Raw genomic sequence first — 22,682 nt, 5'->3', positions numbered from 1 at the left:
CAACTTATTTTAAAGGTTACGCAAGGGTAAAAAGGTTGAGAAACGCTCTAGCCTTTTGCAAGAACATTTCAACAATGTGTTGTGTACCATTCGTATAGGCTTAACTTCTCTTGGTTCGTCATTCAGCTTCTCACTATGTGACGCAAGATTAATTTGACATTTGGATATTTGAAAAACAATAGATTGTAACCGAAGTCGTTTCTACTCAGACAAAGTAACAAAAGTAAGTAGCATGCTAGCGAGAAATGTCTAGCGTGCCGCCACCTTTATAGGATGATTGATATTATCTAGTTTCACTTTCTCTGATGTTGATATTTACATTTTCTTCTGGCTGCCGCCAGGCGATTTTATTCTCTGGGGGGAGGAGCCCCGACACATGCAGTAAACGCTTTATGAATGCTTTCTCCCTGTGCGAAATGAAATTGTCATTATGCTTATTCTTTTGATAATTACACATTTGTTAAAACGTTACCTTTGCATACGTTATACATCGTAGGGCACGATTATTGTTTACACGCATAACTATATATATATATATATATATATATATATATATATATATATACACACTAAATAAACAGATAAACAGGTGTGGTAGAGTGCAATATGTTCCCATAGAAGACACTGTGACATGACATCCACTCACAACCTAACAGAAAAAAGTAACTCGACAATGTTATGTTCAACCTTTAATATCTTGTTGTGGCGAATTCGATAACTTTAAGAGGATTTTGTTTTAGCTATTGCAAAACAATTCTGTTCCTATTAGAAGGAAATGTCTCAATCAGCAGGTAAACTAGTGCGGCAATAAAACTAGCCTGTGCCTTTTCTCACCTATATTTGGCACTTGAAATACACGACGTAGATCCTCCTGGATCTACACTCACCTACTGACTGTCACTCCCCGGCTCGGTCGTGCTTAATATACCACTTAAACACTGAAGTCAGCATCTGGTAAAGGGAATTGATAGCTTTACAATATTAGCCGTATTGTTATATTATAAAGGTTTGGTTCTATTATGTGGTTCTTTCTTGTGATTTAATTTGTGTTCGGGTTTATTTGGGGATGTGGTGTACGTGTGGGTTAAAGATGTGTTTCTGGCTACTTAGCCATTATCACGCACTGATCATGTAATGGATGGTCGCCTTAGGGCGTGGATGTTTGTTTGTTCGTATGTGTGTTGTAATGTAGTTTTCCATGGGTAATGTTACAATGTGTAAGGTTAAAGGAACAGCTCGAGTCTCAAAATGCCAAGGAAAAATGTGAACACCCAGGGCAAAAGTTGGTTTTAATTGAGGTAGTAGTAATTTATATAATCATTCTGTTAGGTTCACATGTCTTCTGATAAAGACAGAGACCCAATCTAAAACCACACACGCTTCCTGACAAATGCTCTCGCGTTGGGATATTAGGTTTTAGATGTATTTAATTGCAATATACAGGAAATGAGCTATACCCATGAGGTTTTGTTCTAGGCGTTCTACAGCCGTTCGTTCTTTTCTCTAAAGTAGCTTGCCATCATGTTCTTTTTGAACATGTTCAGGTCGACAAAAGTCGATACAGCTGATTCGACGTCGATGTGTCGGTCGACTTTGTTTTCCTTTTATATGATGTTACATCTTTGAACCAGGATAGAGTCAACAGTAAGTTATAATTCATAGCGTCTTGAAGTCCATGCCTGGGAATTATATCTTGAGACATTTCAGCTTCTGTGTGTGGCTCGATATTTTCAGACCCGGTTTTCCACTCTGACCGACATATTTTTCCTTGCCGTTTTTTCTTTCTTTTTAATAAATTTTTAGTCCTGGATGGGTGAGATCATGTGATGATGAGTCATAGATGACTTGCATCGCTTCGAATAAGCAAAATGAGTCACTTATGTCATCTGTTGGTTGATATACTTTGGACACAACCTCCCAGTAATTGTTATTCATTGCCTTTGTGCCCAAGCACTTCAACCTGAGCTTCCTCATTCGTAGGTTGTTAGCACAGTTTGTTAGCTATTTTTGCTATGTATTGTAGACTCGTTTTTTTGTTTGTTTGTTATAGCTTTGCTGTCGGCAACATGATTATATATATATATATATATATTGCATAAATAATCACAAGAACGCGTGACGAAAAAATATTGCAGAAACCACAGGGAAATTAAAGTCGGAATACTGAACGTTTTCGTCTATTACGACATCCTCAGAGTACAAGAAAGAAAAAATAGAACACAATATTTATACAGAAGTAAGAAAACTGGGAGAGGTTATAGTCACATAAAACCTTCGGACATTATACATACATACACATTCAATTACACATGGAAATGTTAATGGTAATAATAATAAAAGTACATACACATTCATATACACATGGAAATAAGAAAGGTAATAGTAAAAAAAAAAAAAAAATAAATAAATCAAAAGAGCAAAATCATGTGGCCGAAAGGTCCATAGGACATTTGGTACAATTAGGAAACTTGGTACTGCTTAAATATCCTATGATTATAAGATTGTTTAACCAAAACACAAGATAATATTATCAAATTGTACAAAAAAAACAACACAATATTTAACAGAAATAAGAAAACTGAAAAGGTTATAGCCACATAAAACCTCCGGACGTTATACATACATACACACTCATATACATATAGAAATATTAATGGTAAATATTGTTAAATATTGTGTTTTTTTTTGTACAATTTGATAATATTATCTTGTGTTTTGGTTAAACAATCTTATAATCATAGGATATTTAAGCAGTACCAAGTTTCCTAATTGTACCAAATGTCCTATGGACCTTTCGGCCACATGATTTTGCTCTTTTGAATTTTTTTTTTTTTTTTTTTTACTATTACCTTTCTTATTTCCATGTGTATATGAATGTGTATGTAATTTTATTATTATTACCATTAACATTTCCATGTGTAATTGAATGTGTATGTATGTATAATGTCCGAAGGTTTTATGTGACTATAACCTCTCCCAGTTTTCTTACTTCTGTATAAATATTGTGTTCTATTTTTTCTTTCTTGTACTCTGAGGATGTCGTAATAGACGAAAACGTTCAGTATTCCGACTTTAATTTCCCTGTGGTTTCTGCAATATATATATATATATATATATACACACACGTATATATATATATTTTTTTTCTTTCGAAAACCGAAAGTGTCCTTTTTTATCTTCGTTTAGTCCTTACTTGAAGTGTGCATAAAATTGTTTCATTAAAAAAAAAAAAAAAAAAAAAAAAATATTTTACAATGAAATTACTCTTGCTGCATTAGTCACTTTGGGACTGAGTTTCTTAACCCTCTCCGACCTCAGCACCCACTGTAGTTAGGTTTAGGCAGTCCAGCACCTTTAACATCCGGTTGAAGAGACTACAGCTGTTATATTAATTACTGCATGGAACAGACGTTTCCAGCAACTCCCTAAAAATCATCAGATTAAAAGAGAGAGGAGGCATGGTAAACGCGTGGTGGATTTCGGGCGTGTGTTCGAATCCTAGCCATGGCGCAGAGGTTAGGAAGGACATCCGCTCCGAGCAATGTCGATATCTCGCTCATTAATTGTTAGGCTGCAAGTACACACGCTTAGATGCAACAACCCTCTATGCGTGGTATACACACACAAGCATATCGCAAAAAACAAAAAACAAAAAAACGACTACATGCACAAACATCTACATAAACTTTTCCTTCTACAGTACTGAAATAATTTTCATTTCACGCTTCTCTTTTACTGCGCCTTCTCATTTCAGTTTACCTACCACTACAATTATTTCCATTTTCTTTATCTTTCTCCACGACTAAGCCTCCTACTCATTTTCTAAATTTGTTGGATGAGGTTTAAAAGAATAAATATCCCTACGTAACCTCACGGTTACACGTATTAATCCCAGCCACCAACTCCAAGTCTCCTGCCGACCCCTCCAAAGCCACGGCCCCACGAAATAAATATCCCTAATCGTCCGGTGGCAGAAGCCCTCTTTTATACACAACTATCTTTTCATTATCATACAGACATCTGTTCCCCACCTACAACTACCGATCCCGCGCGAGCGGGTGATCTGTCCTAGGTAGTCCATAGTCCATGGCCCCCGAACCACTGCTCACCTCGGACCCGAGTGGTCTACCGTGGACACTGCCTCCTGCGTTCATGTATGAATTGTTCCGGACCACGTACAATAGTGAGGTTCAGGTGTATACCAGCCCCTCAAACCACACAAAAAAGTGTCGACTCTGCAGTGCACGCACATTCTGCATGCACGACGTACCATGTGCGATGCGATGAACCCAATAATAAGCCAGATCCGAGCCGATGGCTGCCGTCCACCACACCCATGGAGAGTCCCACGAGGGGTTGAGGAAACGCCTCTCGTAGAGCCAAGTGTAACCAGCGAGCTCTATACCTCGAGTAAGAAGTCTGTGCGGAAGAGAGAGAGAGAGAGAGATGAACAGGGCAACAAACTCATTCCTTTTGTTACTCGTTAGAAAAAGAAGTGGAATGAAGATGTTAGAAAATAAAAATATATGACAAAGGATTCCCCCCTCCCCAAATGGTACCACCAACCCTGAAACCCAGGTTTTCTTTATTTGCTACTTCTTCCATTTCTCATAACATGTCCATATCACCTGTAGGTTGGCCTGTTCTTTTCCTTCCCCCATTCCCATCTGCAACCTAGTTACTCGCGAGGCCTGTCATTCCTTCAGGTGGCGGCACACTAGGCTAGCACGCTGCTTGTTTTTGTTACTTCGTCCGAGTAGAAACGACTTCGGTTACAATAAATTAGACTTACGTAAGAACATCTCAACAATGTGTCTAACACTCGTATAGGTTTAACTTCAGCTTCTCACTATATGACGCAAGATTAATTTGACATTTGGAATTTGAAAAAAAAAAAAAAAAAAAATTGTAACCGAAGTCGTTTCCACTCATACGAAGTGACAAAAGCAAGTAGCATGCTAGCGAGAAATGTCTAGTGTGCCTTCACCTTTACTCTGCTGCATTTCGTAACTCCTTATGTAGTCATCAAACATTTCATCTCCACAGCTTCCATACGCCCCCTTACTTCCTTACATTCACCACCGAGGTTCCCATACTATACATAACAGTCGGCACCACAGCCTGAATCGGGAGTTGTGTTCTCCTATGCCTTTTCTCAAGTCCATAAATGTCGTGTACAAACCGCGTTATGTCGCCCACGCGGCTAGACCTGACGCGCCAGTCACACACACCTGCCTATGACAGTGCGATCCTGTTTGACCCAACCTAACCTAATCCAGTACAATTATGTTATTACGCACCCACGCGGTATATATATCGGCTCCTGGCCGCATGTAAAATCAGTTTAGTTTTACCTTACAAATAAAGGCTATCATAAGGCTAGAATGGTGTCCCTTACATAGGATTTTGTAGTTTAGAAAAAAAAAAAAAAACAAGAAGAAAAAACATGTTCTTTGTCCAACTTGCTTGTGACAGAGATTTAAATTGCCGTAAGCTCGACCTCCATCGCAAGTAGCGACGCTCTAACCCGCTCACACAGCGAACATCCATATTTGGATTTCATATATTGTTGTTGTTTCTAGTGACATGTTTTTATTTCCCCTTAACCCTCTCAGGGCACCTCCGTCTTTCTCCTCCTCTACTCTATGGCCTGTCTCTTCCTCCAGTCCTCCCGTGCCATAAATATGATGATATAATGAAATTTACAGTGGCATGGTCATAGGAAGGTCGGAACGGTTTTAGATAATGCATGTGATATGTGGACCAAGTATTCGTCCTGAAAAGGTGAAAAGGCACAGGACACACGCCCGTTCCAGGAAGATGAGATTTATCTAGAATAGCCGCCTCCCAAGTACTTCCATCGAACTTGTCCACTCTGTGACAGCTGTGCTTTAGCTGGCGTTCAGCGGCAAGGCAGGTTACTTGTCTCGTGTCGACTTGTCTTGGCACACAGAGGCCGTAAATTTAAAATCTTTCGCCAGCCCTGGCGTAATCTTTCCACCATTAGAAAATGGAAGTTCACTAACTTCATTGGCTGTACTTTTATAAATGACAGGTATATTTACTGATAAATTAGGAATCCAGGTAAAATTCTACTTTCTCGTGGTAGAAAGAGTTTGTTAGGAATGACGGCAAGTTTAAAAGCACGGCCCACAATCTCTCTTGTGGTTCCCTCTGATCTTCCCAAGAGACTTCACGATTTCAAAGCGATACTCAAAGTCTCATCCATACAGTTCAACGAGGCTCATTTAGATAAATACCTAAGTAAGATGCTGTTGATTATAATTGATCTTATATTGTTTTATCATTTGTCTATCTGATTTTCATTTATTATTAGTTATATGTCAATTTATTATTATTTACTATTTACCTGTTTTGTTTATTATTTAACTATACCTATGCATTTATTTATTTTTGTTATTTACATTGTTATAGATATTCTATTTATTATCTTATTATTAATATGATTTTTTTTTCGCATCCGACCTAGATATGGATCAAAAGGTCTCCTGTCGGCATGCTCCGCCTTTGTAATCCTTTGTATTTAACCTCTACGGGAGGAGGTCCTGCGGTCAGTTGAATAAAGTCGTCTAGCGTAAGAAAATAAAAGTTTAGTGTCATCATAGCAGAGGTTAAATACTCAGACCTTAGTCCCCCGTTAGAGCCAGATAACAGGGTCAAGACTCTCAGCGATTCCACAGACCATCCCCAATCGTCTAGACATTTCCTAGCCGGGTCTATGGACCACACATCCATGTCGGGTACAAAAATGTTAATCCCTTATCTGTCAACGGCTACATACTTTGTTGTTTCCATCACAAGTCCATGTCCACACGAAGTGAGGCCGTCATTGATCCTAAGAACTGGTTTGCCCATTGCCCAATTGATCAAGTACTCGAGGACGATGAGAGTCAAGAAAACTGGGATTACCTTAAAAAAAAAAAAAAAAAAATGTATTAGAAGGTACAGAAGCATACCGAGAATATACCTTTCAATATGTAACGAGGTCTGATACAGAAAAAATATAAGAAGAAAAACAATTAAACTGCCTGGGGACTTTGTTCCTATCAAGTTGTACTTATGTTGAAGGAAATTATTGTGCAGATACGAATTGGTATCAGAAAATGGTCGAGTGGATGCGTCATTCTTGTGGATCATGTTTAAAGATGAATGAGAAGGCAAGATTAGAGATAAGCGAAATTGAAAGTCATGCCAAACAGTAGCTAGCTGGGAATGAATTTTGAATGATAACAAAAGATTCTACTAAGTGATGAGTCCAGTCTACCGTAAGTCAGAAACTCCCAACCTGTTGCTTGCGGAGAAATGGATAGAAAAATTAAGAGAGATCTATTAGAACGCGACTAAAGAAGTCAAACGTAAGATATAGGGAAACAGCTTTCCACATAGATGAGCCAATTTGTGGAAAAAATAGGAAATAATTCAGATGGACAACATAAGTGAACCTAAGGCAATGTTAGATAAATGGAAATATGGAGATTGACTTAGCTTCAACTCCATGTTACAATTAGTTAAGCACACACACACACACACACACACACACACACACACACACACACACACACACACACACACACACACACACACACACACACACACACACACACACACACACACACACACACACACACACACACACACACACACACACACACACACACACACACACACACCTCGATGGCGCAGTGGTAGCGTTCGCAGCCACTACTACGGCGGTCCGAGTTCGAATCCCGCCCAGGGCTGAAAAAAAAATCAGTATGTCTACGCAGCGAGTCGTTACTACAACTCTTGTGGGCGGGGAGTTGGGTGTGTGTGTGTGTGTGTGTGTGTGCGTGTAAGGTCACATCATTACCCATGGATCGGTCATACATGAGCTCTGAGCTTTCTTCTGGAAGGGAAATAGCTGTCGATCACGAGTCCAACACGTGATCCAAGACCATGGTGAATCACACGCGCACACACACACGCACGCGCGAATTTTACACTAGCTATGATAATCGGATAGTAAGAGACTGACCCCCCCTAAAAAAAAAAAAAAAATACATGCATGGGGATGGGGGGTGTGCCAGAATTGCTCATGGATTGGCCTACCCAGCATGTGATCTTTAACAAAGACCATCATGAATCACATACGCATGCACACGCACACTCACACAATTATGTCTACGAAGTACGTCATAGGAACTAAGGGGTCAAAGTCCGAGTCAGTGTTGTTACTCATCTTTTAAATACATGCATGCACGCAGGCAAGCGTACACACGGACACAAACACACACATTCACACAGGACTACCACGATCACTAAGAGTTGTACTGCACAGCCGGACTTAGGCTAAAGGACTAGAGCGGCAGAGAACTTGAGGGGAAAAGTAGAAATAAAATCTTCAAAGGAAGTGCGAAGTGAGAACAGCACCATGAAGGCCAGAAAAATATAGAGATAGATATAGAGAGAGAGAGAGAGAGAGAGAGAGAGAGAGAGAGAGAGAGAGAGAGAGAGAGAGAGAGAGAGAGAGAGAGAGAGAGAGAGAAAGAGAGAAAGAGAGAGAAAGAGAGAGAGAGAGAAAGAGAGAGAGAGAGAGAGAGAGAGAGAGAGAGAGAGAGAGATGAGTGTACTTGGCCGGAAGTTTGTCATCATGGAGTGTCGGGAAACCAACAACTAGACCAAGAGACTTGGGGCAACAATTTGTGGCAGACGAATACTCTGTGATGATGGAGACAAGGAAAGGCTCTGTGATTTTTTTTAAGGATCCCCATCGCCATAAGACATTTGATCTTATTCTAACACCTTCACCCCCCAAAAAAAATATATATATATTTTTGTTAATGTCAATAAATTCCTGATGTTGTTATCATTATGATTCGTCATTATTGAAGGGAGAGGGCATGAAAGGTGTGAGTGGGGAGTGGTTGTGAATGGGTCAGCAAATGAGGTGGCCAGAAGGCACTTCTCTGTAATCTATCAAGTGGATGAAGGGTGGGGGTGGGGTGTTGACTGTCGCCGCGTGAGGAACCGGTGGGGGTAAACTATAGCTTCGGCAATCAAGGCCTGATACGATTAGGGGACAAAGCGAAGGACTGGACAAAGAGGAATAGAGATCAGTGCTCGGGATAACGCTCAGGGACAGTAAGAAGGCAAGTTGAAAGATGAAGAAGACTGGAGTGAAATATATGGAGGAGGCGGTAAAAGAGCGCAAACGGAATCGAGCAGATCAGGTTGCAAGAAAGGATGATGATAGATGGAACGGCGCGAGATGGAAAGCGTGGACAAGGGAGACAAGAATGAAGATGGAGAGGCGAGATAGAGAAGTTTGTAGGACGTGGCAGGAGGTTGGCGCAATCTTATGATTTCTGGGAGATGCTTTTGGTCATTAGTGGACTTTGAATGGCTGAATGAGAATGAGTAAGATGTATATGCGCTTGGGATGCTTCCTGCTTCGAATATTACTGTAAATTTCTACATTACCAAAGAGTCTGAACACAATTAGATAAATAAACAGATACATTAATTATTAGACAAATAAATACGCAAGTAATAAATGAAGGTAGGTAAATGGTATGGTGTCAATTGGGTGATATGCAAAAATTTGTTCAAATTCTAATATCCCTTACTACCTGCATTGCATTAAGGATATTAATGCGTCAGTTGGTAGCGTCCTGCGGAGACTATTACTAACATTACACCTAAAGAAGCTATTCTTACCTCCTAATACTACTACTGCTGTTGTTGCTACTTCAGGTACTGCAACTACTACCATTATAGATACTTTTGCGTGTACTACTAATTCTAGTTGTATAGTGCAATTTCTATTTTTGTTTCAACATGCGTGACCTTCATCCTTGTGGAACTGTGGGGGTGAAGGATCTGTACTATTTTCACTTAATGTACCAACTTACGATCACCATTGCATTCAAAGGGGAGGAAGAGGGTTGTCTATTCTCCAAATTACCCCGAAAAGGATCTGCCTGTAAAAGAAGCCATGCATTCAATCTTTGAACAAATTTATGCACGTTCGCATGTCTCTGTTGTACGGGTGTAAGCACGAACTGGAGGCATGTGTGCTGCCAGGTCGATCTGCCTATATCCTAAATCTGGTCTTAACATTACCCTGTTTGCGTTAAAATGACCCTGTTTGTTAATTATTTATCTATCAAGATCACACACACACACACACACATTTTATATATATATATATATATATATATATATATATATATGTGTGTGTGTGTGTGTGTGTGTGTGTGTGTGTGTGTGTGTGTGTGTGTGTGTGTGTGTGTGTGTGTGTGTGTGTGTGTGTGTGTGTGTGTGTGTGTGTGTGTGTGTGTGTGTGTGTGTGTGTGTGTGTGTGTGTGTGTGTGTGTGTGTGTGTGTGTGTGTGTGTGTGTGTGTGTGTGTGTGTGTGTGTGTGTGTGTGTGTGTGTGTTGTGTGTGTGTGTGTGTGTGTGTGTGTGTGTGTGTGTGTGTGTGTGTGTGTGTGTGTAAGGATATCATCGTAATGTGTACAGCAACGAAATAGTATAAAGTGTTCTCACGTGACACGGCTATTCACTCGCGTTGCCACTCTCCAAACATGTTGGTTTGTTTTTGCTAAGTTCGTCATCAGATTCATGCGTGTTGATGTAATTTCGAAATTGTCTGATGTTGAATTTTCAAATGCTTTCTTAGCATGAAGCATTTAAGGTATCTGTGTTCAGGGAATTTCTTATTTTTTTGTTTTCAAAAGATTGATTTGAGAAAAAAATCTACACTGGCAAGTATAACAGTTTTGTCTTGAAGTTTCCCATCGATGGAAATAGGGGTGTGCCTTTCTTCATGCTCTTTACCTCCATCCAAATTTCCAAACAGTAGTGTCGCTCTGTACATTCAATTCTGTGTTTCGTAGCAAATGCCACTCAGGAATTTGGAAAGGTTTATATTAATAGGGTAATGGAAGGGGTGGTTTTCATCCAGATACACTGAGGATCCAATGCTTTGGGAAATTCAAATAATGGACCAATAAGATTAAATTTGCGAAGAAGTTGCGGTGTTTTCTCAAAATAAAAACCAAGACCTATTAGCCTGCAGTTTACAAGATCCTGGTGATGTAAGGAGTGCTTATATGTGAACGATATTTTGACGCATCTCGAAGGTATTTCTCCCCGTTTTCTTCTCTTTTTTCTGCATGTGAGGGACGAAAAGAGGGCGGGTCACCGATTAAGTGGCTTTGCCGAAGGTGATTGTGTCTTGCTACATTGCTTCTGACCTAGGGCAGTGGGCGGGATACAGGAAAAACCCATAATCCATGAGGGACTAAGATGAGAGGAAAGGTAGGGTGGTGGAGAGGAGTGGAATGGGTGGGAGTAGATACGTGCCTTTGACTTGGCTACCTCCCTTAGAAGAAGGGGAAAAGCTCTTGGAATATAGATAGATAAAATTACCCTAAATTCTGTGTTCTTCATATTTCTATCCTGTTACTTTGAAGTACTTAAATTACTCTGCTCCTGGCAGCAATGGGTATGTGTGATTATGGTATATGAGTGCGAGATGTAACGCTGGATACTGTGTTTTTTTTTATGAAAAACTGCGTGACAGGAATTCGTTTAATTTTGTTAGCTTACTTGGTCGACATAGCTTGGAATTTCTTCTACCGTCTCAAAGGTCGTGGTGTTTCTGTCAACTACATAGAACAGGTAACCAGCCCGCTTTGCCACACTCGTCAAGCTCTCCATCCTACTACGCAACACACTGACGACTGCAGGGGGAGAGATGAAAACAATTTAAATGAAATAGTGCATTGCGATTACACTGACGCAAGTTAAACGCACCCTCCCCAACACACACCCCTCTCCTTGAGACCAACCGTCTTCCAACGTTTGAAGAATCACTTCCACTATGAAGACCACTATCCCTCACCGCGAGACTGGCAACAAGGCAACTGAGCCAAATTGTGGTACGTATAGACGTGGACTCTCGTTATCTGTGCGTGCGTTTGTGTGTTAACTCATGGCGAAGGTCATTCTGCTTTTGTCAAACCCAGCTACTCACGTGATGTGCTGTGGTCTGAACATTGACGGTACATGTAACAGGGGTATACAAATGTTGACATCAGAATTTGATAATGACGCCTGATATATTCAATATGATAAAGTTGTATCTCGAGAAATGTGTATTAGATACGGTTGCCAAATGTCCCATATACGCTGGACAGGTCCCATTTTTTATAGTATTGTTCCCTGCGCCGCACTGATCTTTCAGGGACACCCCAAAGGTCCCGTATTAAGTTCTTAATTTTCGTAAAAAGAATACATATTTACTACTAAGATAGTCTATCTTATGATTCTTATAAGTAATTTTACTTTCTTTTCGCAGATTCTCTTGCCTTCAAAGGATTACAAAGGAAGAGCATACTGACAGGAGACATTTTGGTCCATAACTATGTCGGACATGGAAAAAACAATAGATAGATGAGTAGTAAAATGAATAAGACAAATAAATAATGACTAATAATAAAAACAAAAATTATGATAGATGAATAACAAAAATAAATATAAATAATAATAAATAAACGAATTATGATAAATAAATAAAATAAAATACATGGCAGGCATTACAGCACATTACTTTGGTGCTTTTCGAAATGAATCTTAAAACTTCGAACTGTATCACATTGCACTGCCTCTGCAGTACGTTGATTCCAAGTTGTTCCTACCCTCTTCCAAATCAAATCTACTTCCTGACAGTTTAATACCATTATCTATTGTCTGATTTGCATTAAGTGTGAACATTTCGTCACTTTTGATATTGTCAATTCCTTTTAGACTCTTAGACCTATAAATCACCCCAACTCCCTTTTCACCCCCGCTCTCCTCCTCACCTCCTTGTTTCTCACTCTATCCCCCAATAAATAAATAAACAAATGATAAATAAATAAATAAATAAATACTTAAAAATAAAAAGATGTTCAGATGTCCAGGTGGTTACCCACCTGTACTATTCTCCTTTCCCAGTACTTAATGGCTACTGGGCCTAGATCATTGTAAGGTGGGTTGTGACTAAAATATTTCAGAAATCGCCTTCCACTCCTACCATCATGTGATAATGCCATGGGACTTTTACTGGGTTAGCGAAAAAAGGAAGAACAAAAATATAATTAGTTTAGTAGGAGCCTGAGTATACAATGTAATTCACTTGCTACCTCACACTTAGCAATGACTTCCCTTGTGGGAGTTGATCCCAAGGGGCATCATGCGCTTAAAGATGGTGAGACATAACTTAAATTCTTTGGGGAGAAGAACCAAATACCCCCCTTGACTTGCGATGACATTCCAATCATAAGATGGTTAAGTGGGAACTGACACCACACAGTGTCATCAAATAGTTCATGGCATGTCGGAATGTACAGTACAGTGGGCAGGGCCATCTTATGTGGGTAAATCTTAGGTGAAAGGAAACAAAACTGGCAACTGATAAACAGTTAGAAATAATTTATCAAACGTTTAAGTTAATAAATAACAGTTGATACAAAGATAAAATTTTCATTTATTTTTGACTGTGCGTTTTGGATTTGGCCTTTTTCATTAGTTTATTTTGGAGAGATTGTAAGAGGTGCTGATTGCAATAAAGACACACACCAAATGTCAGAATAAAGAAAAAATATGTTTAAACTCTGAAACATTCACCTACACTTTGTAGAGCTGCTAAAACTGCTTGCAGTTGTGTGTTTTATCTATTGCAAAATGACAGGAGCTATCCAATGGTATAGATACAGATTTTTTTTTATATTTTTTTCTCTTGCAAATAGGCCAGTACATATTTTTACCATTTCCCTGCTCCAAGCACGGACAACACTTTTGCAATATATATATATATATATATATATATATATATATATATATATATATATATATATATATATATATATATATATATGTATGTATCTCAACTAACACCACAGTCGGACGAAAGAAAGAGTTGCGTAAGCGGAACTATATATTTCGATTGCTAACTGCAATCCTCTTCAGTAGTAAGGTACTACTGAAGAGGATTGCAGTTAGCAGTCGAAATATATAGTTTAGTAGGAGCCTGAGTATACAATGTATACTATATAGGAGCCTGAGTATACAATGTATACTATATATTTCGACTGCTAACTGCAATCCTCTTCCGTAGTAGTACTGAAGAGGATTGCAGTTAGCAGTCGAAATATATAGTTTCGCTTACGCAACTCTTTCTTTCGTCCGACTGTGGTGTTAGTTGTGATTTACAAATGTGTTACTACATTTTTCACACACACACACACATATATATATATATATAATATATATATATACATATATATGTATATATATATGTATATATATACATATATATGTATATATATGTATATATATATATATATATATATATATATATATATATATATTTGTATATTTCGGCAGTAGGTCTTCCTGTAGACATACATAGGATACTTACAAAATGGTACACCTAAGACACACACAGAATCTCACCACAACACTACTCTTACCAGACAGGCCATGGCTAAAAACACTAAGATCATAGGACAGGCCCAAGATACAAGAAGACTACAGATTTTCGAGGCTCTCCTCATACGAGACAAGATGCCTACCATGAATCTTCAGTCAGAGGAATTCATGGTCATACCGTCAGCTAGGCGAGATGTGTTCTGCCCGAAGCCTAGTGCGCGACTGATGAGTGCTGACCCCTCTTTCCCAACGAATCGTTCGAAGTACCTGATTGGCGGACCCACATACGGCGTTCTGCCCTCCCATACGGTCCCTCACACCACAATTCCCTATTGGTTTTCTTTATGCTTACTATACTCCTCTCTTTTAGTATATAAGCCTATGTATTCTGAACTCTTTCATTGCTTTTGAAAATGTACACAGTGTACGAAACGTCAAGCTCCACTAAAACGCTACTCTTCTTCCTTCTGAGTTTGAATCATGTCCTTTGGACCAGCGTCAGCAAACTTACCTCCTGAAGCCAAGTCTGTAGTTAGACGTCTTGAAAATCTACACAAGAAGATAATCAATGCATCAATTGCTATTTTCTTTAATGGATGGTATGTCTGAAAAATGTATGTGTCTGTATGTGTTCTCACCTCGTTTTCTATCTTTAAAGAGTATGTAACAAACAACCTGAAGGGTGATTTAACTATACCCATTTACACAGTCATACATGTGAAACAACGATAATCTTAGTAATACAGGATAACGCTCTAATAATATAAGATGTAGTACATACATACACATACCAAGGCTTTTTCCCCCTTCCAAGGGAGGTAGCCAAAAAGGGAAAGGCATAAAAACACTCCCACCCATTTCATCCCTAAATACACACCACACCCCTCCCTCTCATCTGAGCACCTCCTGGATGACGGGTCATCCCTGCACCCTGCCCACCGCCCTGGGTCAGAAGCAGTGTCGCAAGACACAACACATCCACAGCAAGGCCGCTTCATTTAATCGGCGACCCCCCCCCTCTCCGTCCCCCCTTGCATATAAGGAGAGGATGGGGAGAAATCCCTTCGGGCTGCGTCAAAATTTTACTCACACATACTACCCCAACCCCCCCACCCCCCCGCCCATTCCTCCTCATGCAATCAACAACATCATCCATATACAACCATTCTCCACTCACCTCTGTCTTCCGTCCTCTCCCTTCCTTCCTCAACAGACATTCCCCTCTTCCCCAAAGCCCCCTTCACCCCATCCATCCACCTCATCCTAGGACGTCCCCTCATGTTCACTCCCTCCACATCTGCCTTCCATACCTCTTTTACTAGTCTTTCTTCACTCATTCTTTCCATGTGAGTCCACACCCTCCTAATATTCTTTCATCACCCCTATCTCCCAAATCCTTTTTCACCCCTGTTCTCCTCCTCACCTCCTCATTTTCTCACACTTTCCAGCCTGGTAACCCCTACCATATTTCTCAGACATTTCATCTCAAACACATTCAAACTCCTTCTCTCTTCTTCTCTTATGTTCCACGTTTCTGCCCCCATACAGTGCTGTTGGCACAATCACTCCTTCATACAGTCTCCTCTTCGCATCCCATTCCCAAATGTCTATTCCTCATTACACTCTTTAATCCACCAAGGCATTTACTCGCTTCTCTCAATCTACATTCTACCTCCACCTTCACTCCACCTTTTCCTGCTACACTTGCACCCAAGTATCTAAAACTATGTACTTCCTCCAGTCGCTCTCCCTTAATGTTCACTTCCAGTCTACTGCCACTTTCACCCCTTGTACATCTCATCACCTTACTTTTACCCCACATTTATCTTTAGCTTTCTTCTATCACATACTCTCCCAAACTCTGCCACCAGCTTCCTCAATCCCTCCTCTGACCCTGCCACAAGCGCAGTGTCGTCCGCAAACAAACAGGTGGCTCACCTCCCACTTTTCTCCATTTTCTTTAACCATCTCCAATCCCTGACCCACTACCCTTGCATTCACCTCTCGCACCACCCCATCCATGTATAAGTTGAACAGCCAGGGCGACATAACGCAATCCTTGACGAAGTCCCACCTTTACTTCAAACACTCACTCTCTCTCCATTTCTAATCCTGACACAAGCTCTACTACTCTCATAAAAAACTCTTGACAACTCCCAAAAGCTTTCCTCCTATCCCATAAATCTGCATAACCTCCCACATTGCCTTTCTGTCTACCCTATCATAAGCCTTTTCCAGATCCATAAAAGCCCAAAAAACATCCTTCCCCTTTCCTATAGCTTTCTCACATATCTGTCTTACCACAAAGATCTGATCTACACAACCTCTACCTGTCCTAATCCACACTGTTCCTCACCAATTACTCCTTCTGTTCCTCTCCTAATCCTCTCAATTAAGATCCTCCCATAAGCCTTCCCTACTACACTTAACAGGCTAATCCCTCTGAAACTACTACATTCACACTTGTCCCCTTTTCCCTTGTAAAGAGGAACTATACAGGCACTTCTCCAGTCCTCCGGTACTCTACCCTCTCTCCAGCAAACATTAAATAACCTCACCAACCAGTCCACCATCACTGAACCTCCCTTTTTCAGACATTCTGCATGGCATCCATCCAGACCAGGTGCCTTACCTGCTTTCATCATCTTTACAACTGCCTTCACCTCATCCTTCCTTATTTCTCCCCCATTCTCCTCACTCATCACTCTCATTTTCTTCGCATTTCCCACTGCAGCTATCTTTCCTTCCCTATCCTCCTTCACATTTAGCAACTCCCTAAAATATTCTGCCCATCTTCCCCTTACTGCCATCTCTTCCATTATCATCTCTCCATCTGTACCTTTTACCTTTTCTTCCCTACTTGATTCGCCTCCTCTTCCTCTCTTAATTTCTTTCCAAAACATCTTTTTATTACTTTCAAAATTTTCTGTCATACTCCTACCCCATTTCACATCTGCTCTCCTCTTTGCCTCCTTTACCTTTTGGTAATAATATGTGACACCTGTTGGTAATAATATGTGACACCTAGAAAGGCTTCATACTGAAAGAATCCAATAAAACAACAAAGAAATGTGGATTTGTTCTGACAGTATCCCCAGGGAAATATTCTAGACATAGCCTGTCGGAATAAATCCAGGCAGAGGAGTTTTTAGACTAAATAAGTTCTATTACAAGTTAATATAAGCATCTTTGGTTACGACCTCAGTTATTCTAGTGAATTCATAGCTGTAGAATTAGGATTAAGGTTGAGATACAGCAATTAAGTATATCATACTTTTTCCATTTAGATAGAGTGGGCTATAATTTTTGTTTATATATACGAAAACATTATATAAATCATTATTTAAGGGACTCGACGCTATAGGACCAAGCATGGTTGACTACCCTCTCCAAGAATGCTGAGTTACCGATATATAATTTTCATTATTAATCCTTTAGTTTGCCACCTGGTGACTTCTCCGTCTTGAGTATTAGTTCTGGTGTATTACCCATCTCTAATCCCCATATATGGGGATTATCTATCATATGTATCATGCAGCATTTTCACATCGGTTAAGGTGAAGTTGAACCTTCCACAGGTTTTTGGCAACGAGAGGTCAAAGGTCACTGGGCGTTCGGTGTGAGTTCGGACCCCTTCTTACGTAGTTCGATACATGACTTGAAACTGATCAGAAGTGTTGGTTATTCGTGATTGGGGAGTGATATGAAATTTACCCCAATCGCAGACCTCATATGAACCCTATCGTGTGAAGTGCAAATACAACGAAGCGTGTGCTAAACCAGATTGAGGGGACGCGTTCTATAAGAGAACCAGTCTCTCCTCAACACGTACCTTAGGCTTGATTCACACTATCGGTCCGGTCGTGGTCCGCTCCCACTCCGCTCTCGGTCCGGTCCAATATTGTCTCATTAATTTCAGTGGAAGCATTCACACTGGCGCTCTCGCTCCGGTTTCGCTCCGGTCACGGTTCCGTCCAAGATCTATATATACCACGTCTAACCACTTCCGACCGAATTTCGAGGGTGTTGGCGCAGCGGGCCCGTGACGTCACCTGGCTGCTCAAAGTGGGGTTCGCGCGTCCCATCGCTGTCAGTTGTAGCTGGTGCGTCGCTCGGATATGTTGCTGCCTCCGCTCGCACCGCTCCACGCAATTAGTTATATTCTGACAATGAAGATCTATATATACAGGTATATATAGATATGACAATATGGCTTATTGTGACATTAAGGGTTGTGGCTCAAACCAAAGAGGAAGTAAGCCAAATGTTAATTTTCATCGTTTCCCTGCAAACACACACACAAACACACACACATGTGAACGTGTACACATATAAGCACACACGACGATATCTCCCCATCCCTTAAAATACAAGTATATAAACGCGGGCACACACACACACACACACACACACACACACACACACACACACACACACACACACACACACACACACACACACACACACACACACACACACACACACACACACACACACACACACACACACACACACACACACACACATACACACACACACACACACACACACATACACACACGTGAACGTGTACACATACTGTATAAGCACACACGACAATTCTCCCCTTCCCGTAAAATACAAGTATATAAATACACACACACGCACAGGTACATAAGTGACTCGGTGTTGCGGTTGGTAGAGACTCAGATTTCTGGGACAACATTAACAGCAATATCTGGTTCGAATCCCGCCCAAATTTGAAAATTTTCATCGTTTCCCTGCAAATAAACACACACACACACAAGTGTACACATACTGTATAAGCACACACACACACACGTGTACACATACTGTATAAGCACGCACGACGATATCTCCCCTTCCCGTAAAATACAAGTATATAAATACACACACACGTTTAGTTGGGTAAGAGACTCAGTGGAGCGGTTGGTAGAGACTCAGACGTCGCAGATATAAATATTAGTGATACCTGGTTTAAATCCTGCCCAAACATGATTTTTTTCAGTATCGCTGCGCTTCGAATCGTTACTCCAACTCTCGTGGGCGGGGATTTTGGGATGTGTGTGCGTGTAAGTTTATATATCGAACATACGAGCTCTGAGCTCTCTTCCGGGAGGGAAATAGCTGTAGATCACGAGTCCAACACGTGATGCAAAAGACCAAGGTGAATCACACACACACACACATGTGAACGTGTACACATATAAGCACACACGACGATATCTCCCCTTCCCGTAAAATACAAGTATATAAACACACACACACACACACACACACACACACACACACACACACACACACACACACACACACACACACACACACACACACACACACACACACACACACACATATGTGAACGTGTACACATATAAGCACACACGACGATATCTCCCCTTCCCGTAAAATACAAGTATATAAATACACACACACACATGTGAACGTGTATACATATAAGTACACACGACGATATCTCCCCTTCCCGTAAAATACAAGTATATAAATACACACATACATACGCACACACACACACACGCACACACACACATGTGAACGTGTACACATATAAACACACACAACGGTATGTCCCCTTCCTGTAATATACAAGTATATAAATACACACACACACACACTGATAATAGCAATGAGCTAGAGAGAGAGAGATAACGGGGGGAAAATATAATAGTTCCAGTCTTCCTTAGCGTTTCACAGTTTTCTTCAGTGTTTCACAAAGAGAAAACGGAAGCAGCCAGATGACGTCAGAAGCTCCGCAGAACGGCTCAAACAGTTAGACCTGGTGTATATAGACCTTGGTTCCGTCAAAATATATTTTTACTGGAGCGAGAGCGGACCGTGAGCGCTAGTGTGAACTCAGTTGCCACGGTCCTGCACCTCCTGCCAGGGCTGCCGTTTCGTAGAATTTTGTACCAAATAGCGGCATGTGGCAACTGCACAAGGATATGTAGAAAACGCGGCAACCCTGCCTCCTGCTCCACTCCAGTCGAGATTCAGCCTTCATATAAGCAAATAGTGTTGCCTTCTGTCCTACCAAACCATGGATAATCCAAAGGAAACACCACAATGGGATCATGCGAAAGGTAGATAAATGATTAAAATACGTTTTGTTTTTATTCATCACTGATACAATGACAATGCGTACAGCTAGGATATACATAAGCACCAACTGAATAAAATATAACCTACAAAACTTACTTTAATTTTGTGGTTTCAGATGAAATGCTAATAGAATTAGTCAAAGGTAAACCAGAGCTCTATGACCTGACTTCGCTGCACTACAGCGATAACGTGGCGAAAAGAAGAAGCTGGGTTGAAATAAGCAGGCAGCTGTGTTGTGAACGTAAGAAACTCCATACAATAGCCTAATGTCCACTGTGGAAATGCATTTCCTATCCTCCCTAAACAATTTTCCTATACAATAATGTTTGCATAATCATATTGCCAAGGTACTGAGAGAAAAAAAATACACATTATTAACCGAAGAAAGAAATTCCTTATGTATAATAACAGCCTATTACCCACTGCGGAAATGCATCTCCATAGCTCACTCAACAAATATTCCTACACAAGTTTGTTTGTCTACTTATATTTTATCATTTTGCCAAGGCATTGAACCAGATGGGGAGCTGAAATAATCTTTCAGTGTTTCTCTCACGCCAAAAGCCTCCCTTGTAGTATTTCCCCCTCTTCCTCTCATTGGACGTACTGTGTTTGATGGAGGCATGACAACAGTATCTGGTAATGCAACAGCATTTGGGTGCAGCGAAGTCAGGTAATAGAGCTCTGGTTTACCTTTGACTAATTCTATTAGCATTTCATCTGAAACCACAAAATTAAAGTAAGTTTTGTAGGTTATATTTTATTCAGTTGGTGTTTATGTATATCCTAGCTGTACGCATTGTCATTGTATCAGTGATAAATAAAAACAAAACGTATTTTTATCATTTATCTACATTTCGCATGATCCCATTGTGGTGTTTTCTTTGGATTATCCATGGTTTGGTAGGACAGAAGACAACACTATTTGCTTGTATGAAGGCTGAATCTCGACTGGAGTGGAGCAGGAGGCAGGTTTGCCGCGTTTTCTACACTGCCGTGTAGAATGGGAGTTTTGCCATACCGGGGCATACATTTTTCTCGGGCGTGTGCAGACTTTCATAGCAAGATATACTTGTCAAACTTTGACAAAATGTTGGTTCTAGTTTTTTTATTCTTGAATGTATATAAGGCCCCCATGCCCTAACATATTCAGTAAGATATATATATATATTTATATTATTATCGCTAACAGAAAGCTGAAACTTTAGCGTAGAATTTTTTTCTACACCGTAAAAACGTATCTTTTGGGGTACAATATTTTATAAGTAACACAATTACCAATAAAAGTCACATTTTGATGTACCATTTATTATTTGATAACAGTTCTATGATTTTTAAACAAAAGTTTGAGTTTTTAAATGTTTTGAACAGCCTGCTGATATGTAGAAAAATTTTCCTCATATCCTTGTGCAGTTGCCACATGCCGCTATTTGGTACAAAACTCTACGAAACGGCAGCCCTGGCAGGAGGTGCAGGACCGTGGCAACTGAGTTCACACTGGTGCTCACGGTCCGCTCTCGCTCCAGTAAAGATATCTTTTGACGGAACCGTGACCGGAGCGAAACCGGAGCGAGAGCGTCAGTGTGAATGCTTCCACTGAAATTAATGAGACAATATTGGACCGGACCGAGAGCGGAGCGGGAGCGGACCACGACCGGACCGATAGTGTGAATCAAGCCTAATCCTTCTCTCCATTCCCATACCTACTCCCCGTGCTGCACCTGAAGTCGACGCACACATCACCAACAGAACAGAGACAAAGACAATCACCAAGTGACCCCAAGGCCACGGTAAGTTATAATACTTTAATGGAATGTTAAAAAAAAAAAAAAAAAAAAAAAAATATATATATATATATATATAGAATTGAAATAATGATAGCAATGTTCAGCAGAGACACATGATGCTTTGTGCAGGGTTCGATGAGTCCCTGCCGATCACTGGTATTTCGTTTTATGCTTCCAATGTGAACATTGTAATTTCACAGGAGGACCTCAGTATCAACTCGATGGGGGCGGTCACCTAAATTAAACTTAAACCGTCAGCATTACGTTGTTCTGGCGGTACTCCTTCCAACACCGACCG

General features: G+C 40.4%; 1 protein-coding gene across 3 annotated transcripts in view; it reads right to left on the bottom strand.

Moving 5' to 3' along the window:
• Positions 1-11,975, bottom strand: part of LOC143034063 (alkylglycerol monooxygenase-like) — a 13,041-nt gene extending 1,066 nt beyond the window's left edge. The window contains exons 1-4 of one of the 3 annotated variants that reach the window (XM_076199962.1): positions 11,855-11,975; positions 11,613-11,746; positions 6,803-6,930; positions 4,271-4,419 (exon numbers count right to left, since the gene is read on the bottom strand). In XM_076199962.1, coding sequence (XP_076056077.1) covers positions 4,271-4,419; positions 6,803-6,930; positions 11,613-11,723 — 388 coding nt within the window. In that variant the 5' untranslated portion in view covers positions 11,724-11,746; positions 11,855-11,975. Of the gene's footprint in view, positions 1-4,270; positions 4,420-6,802; positions 6,931-11,612; positions 11,747-11,835 lie in introns of all 3 variants that reach the window. The other 2 variants (XM_076199963.1, XM_076199964.1) reach the window with 2 other exon arrangements.
• Positions 11,976-22,682: the final 10,707 nt, after the last annotated feature.

This window comes from Oratosquilla oratoria, chromosome 16 (assembly GCF_046742065.1).
Source record: "Oratosquilla oratoria isolate Oo_2021 chromosome 16, ASM4674206v1, whole genome shotgun sequence".
In the NCBI taxonomy this organism is placed as follows: domain Eukaryota; kingdom Metazoa; phylum Arthropoda; class Malacostraca; order Stomatopoda; family Squillidae; genus Oratosquilla; species Oratosquilla oratoria.
Note: the sequence above shows the minus strand (reverse complement) of the source record. Positions and strands in the feature narration are given on the sequence as shown.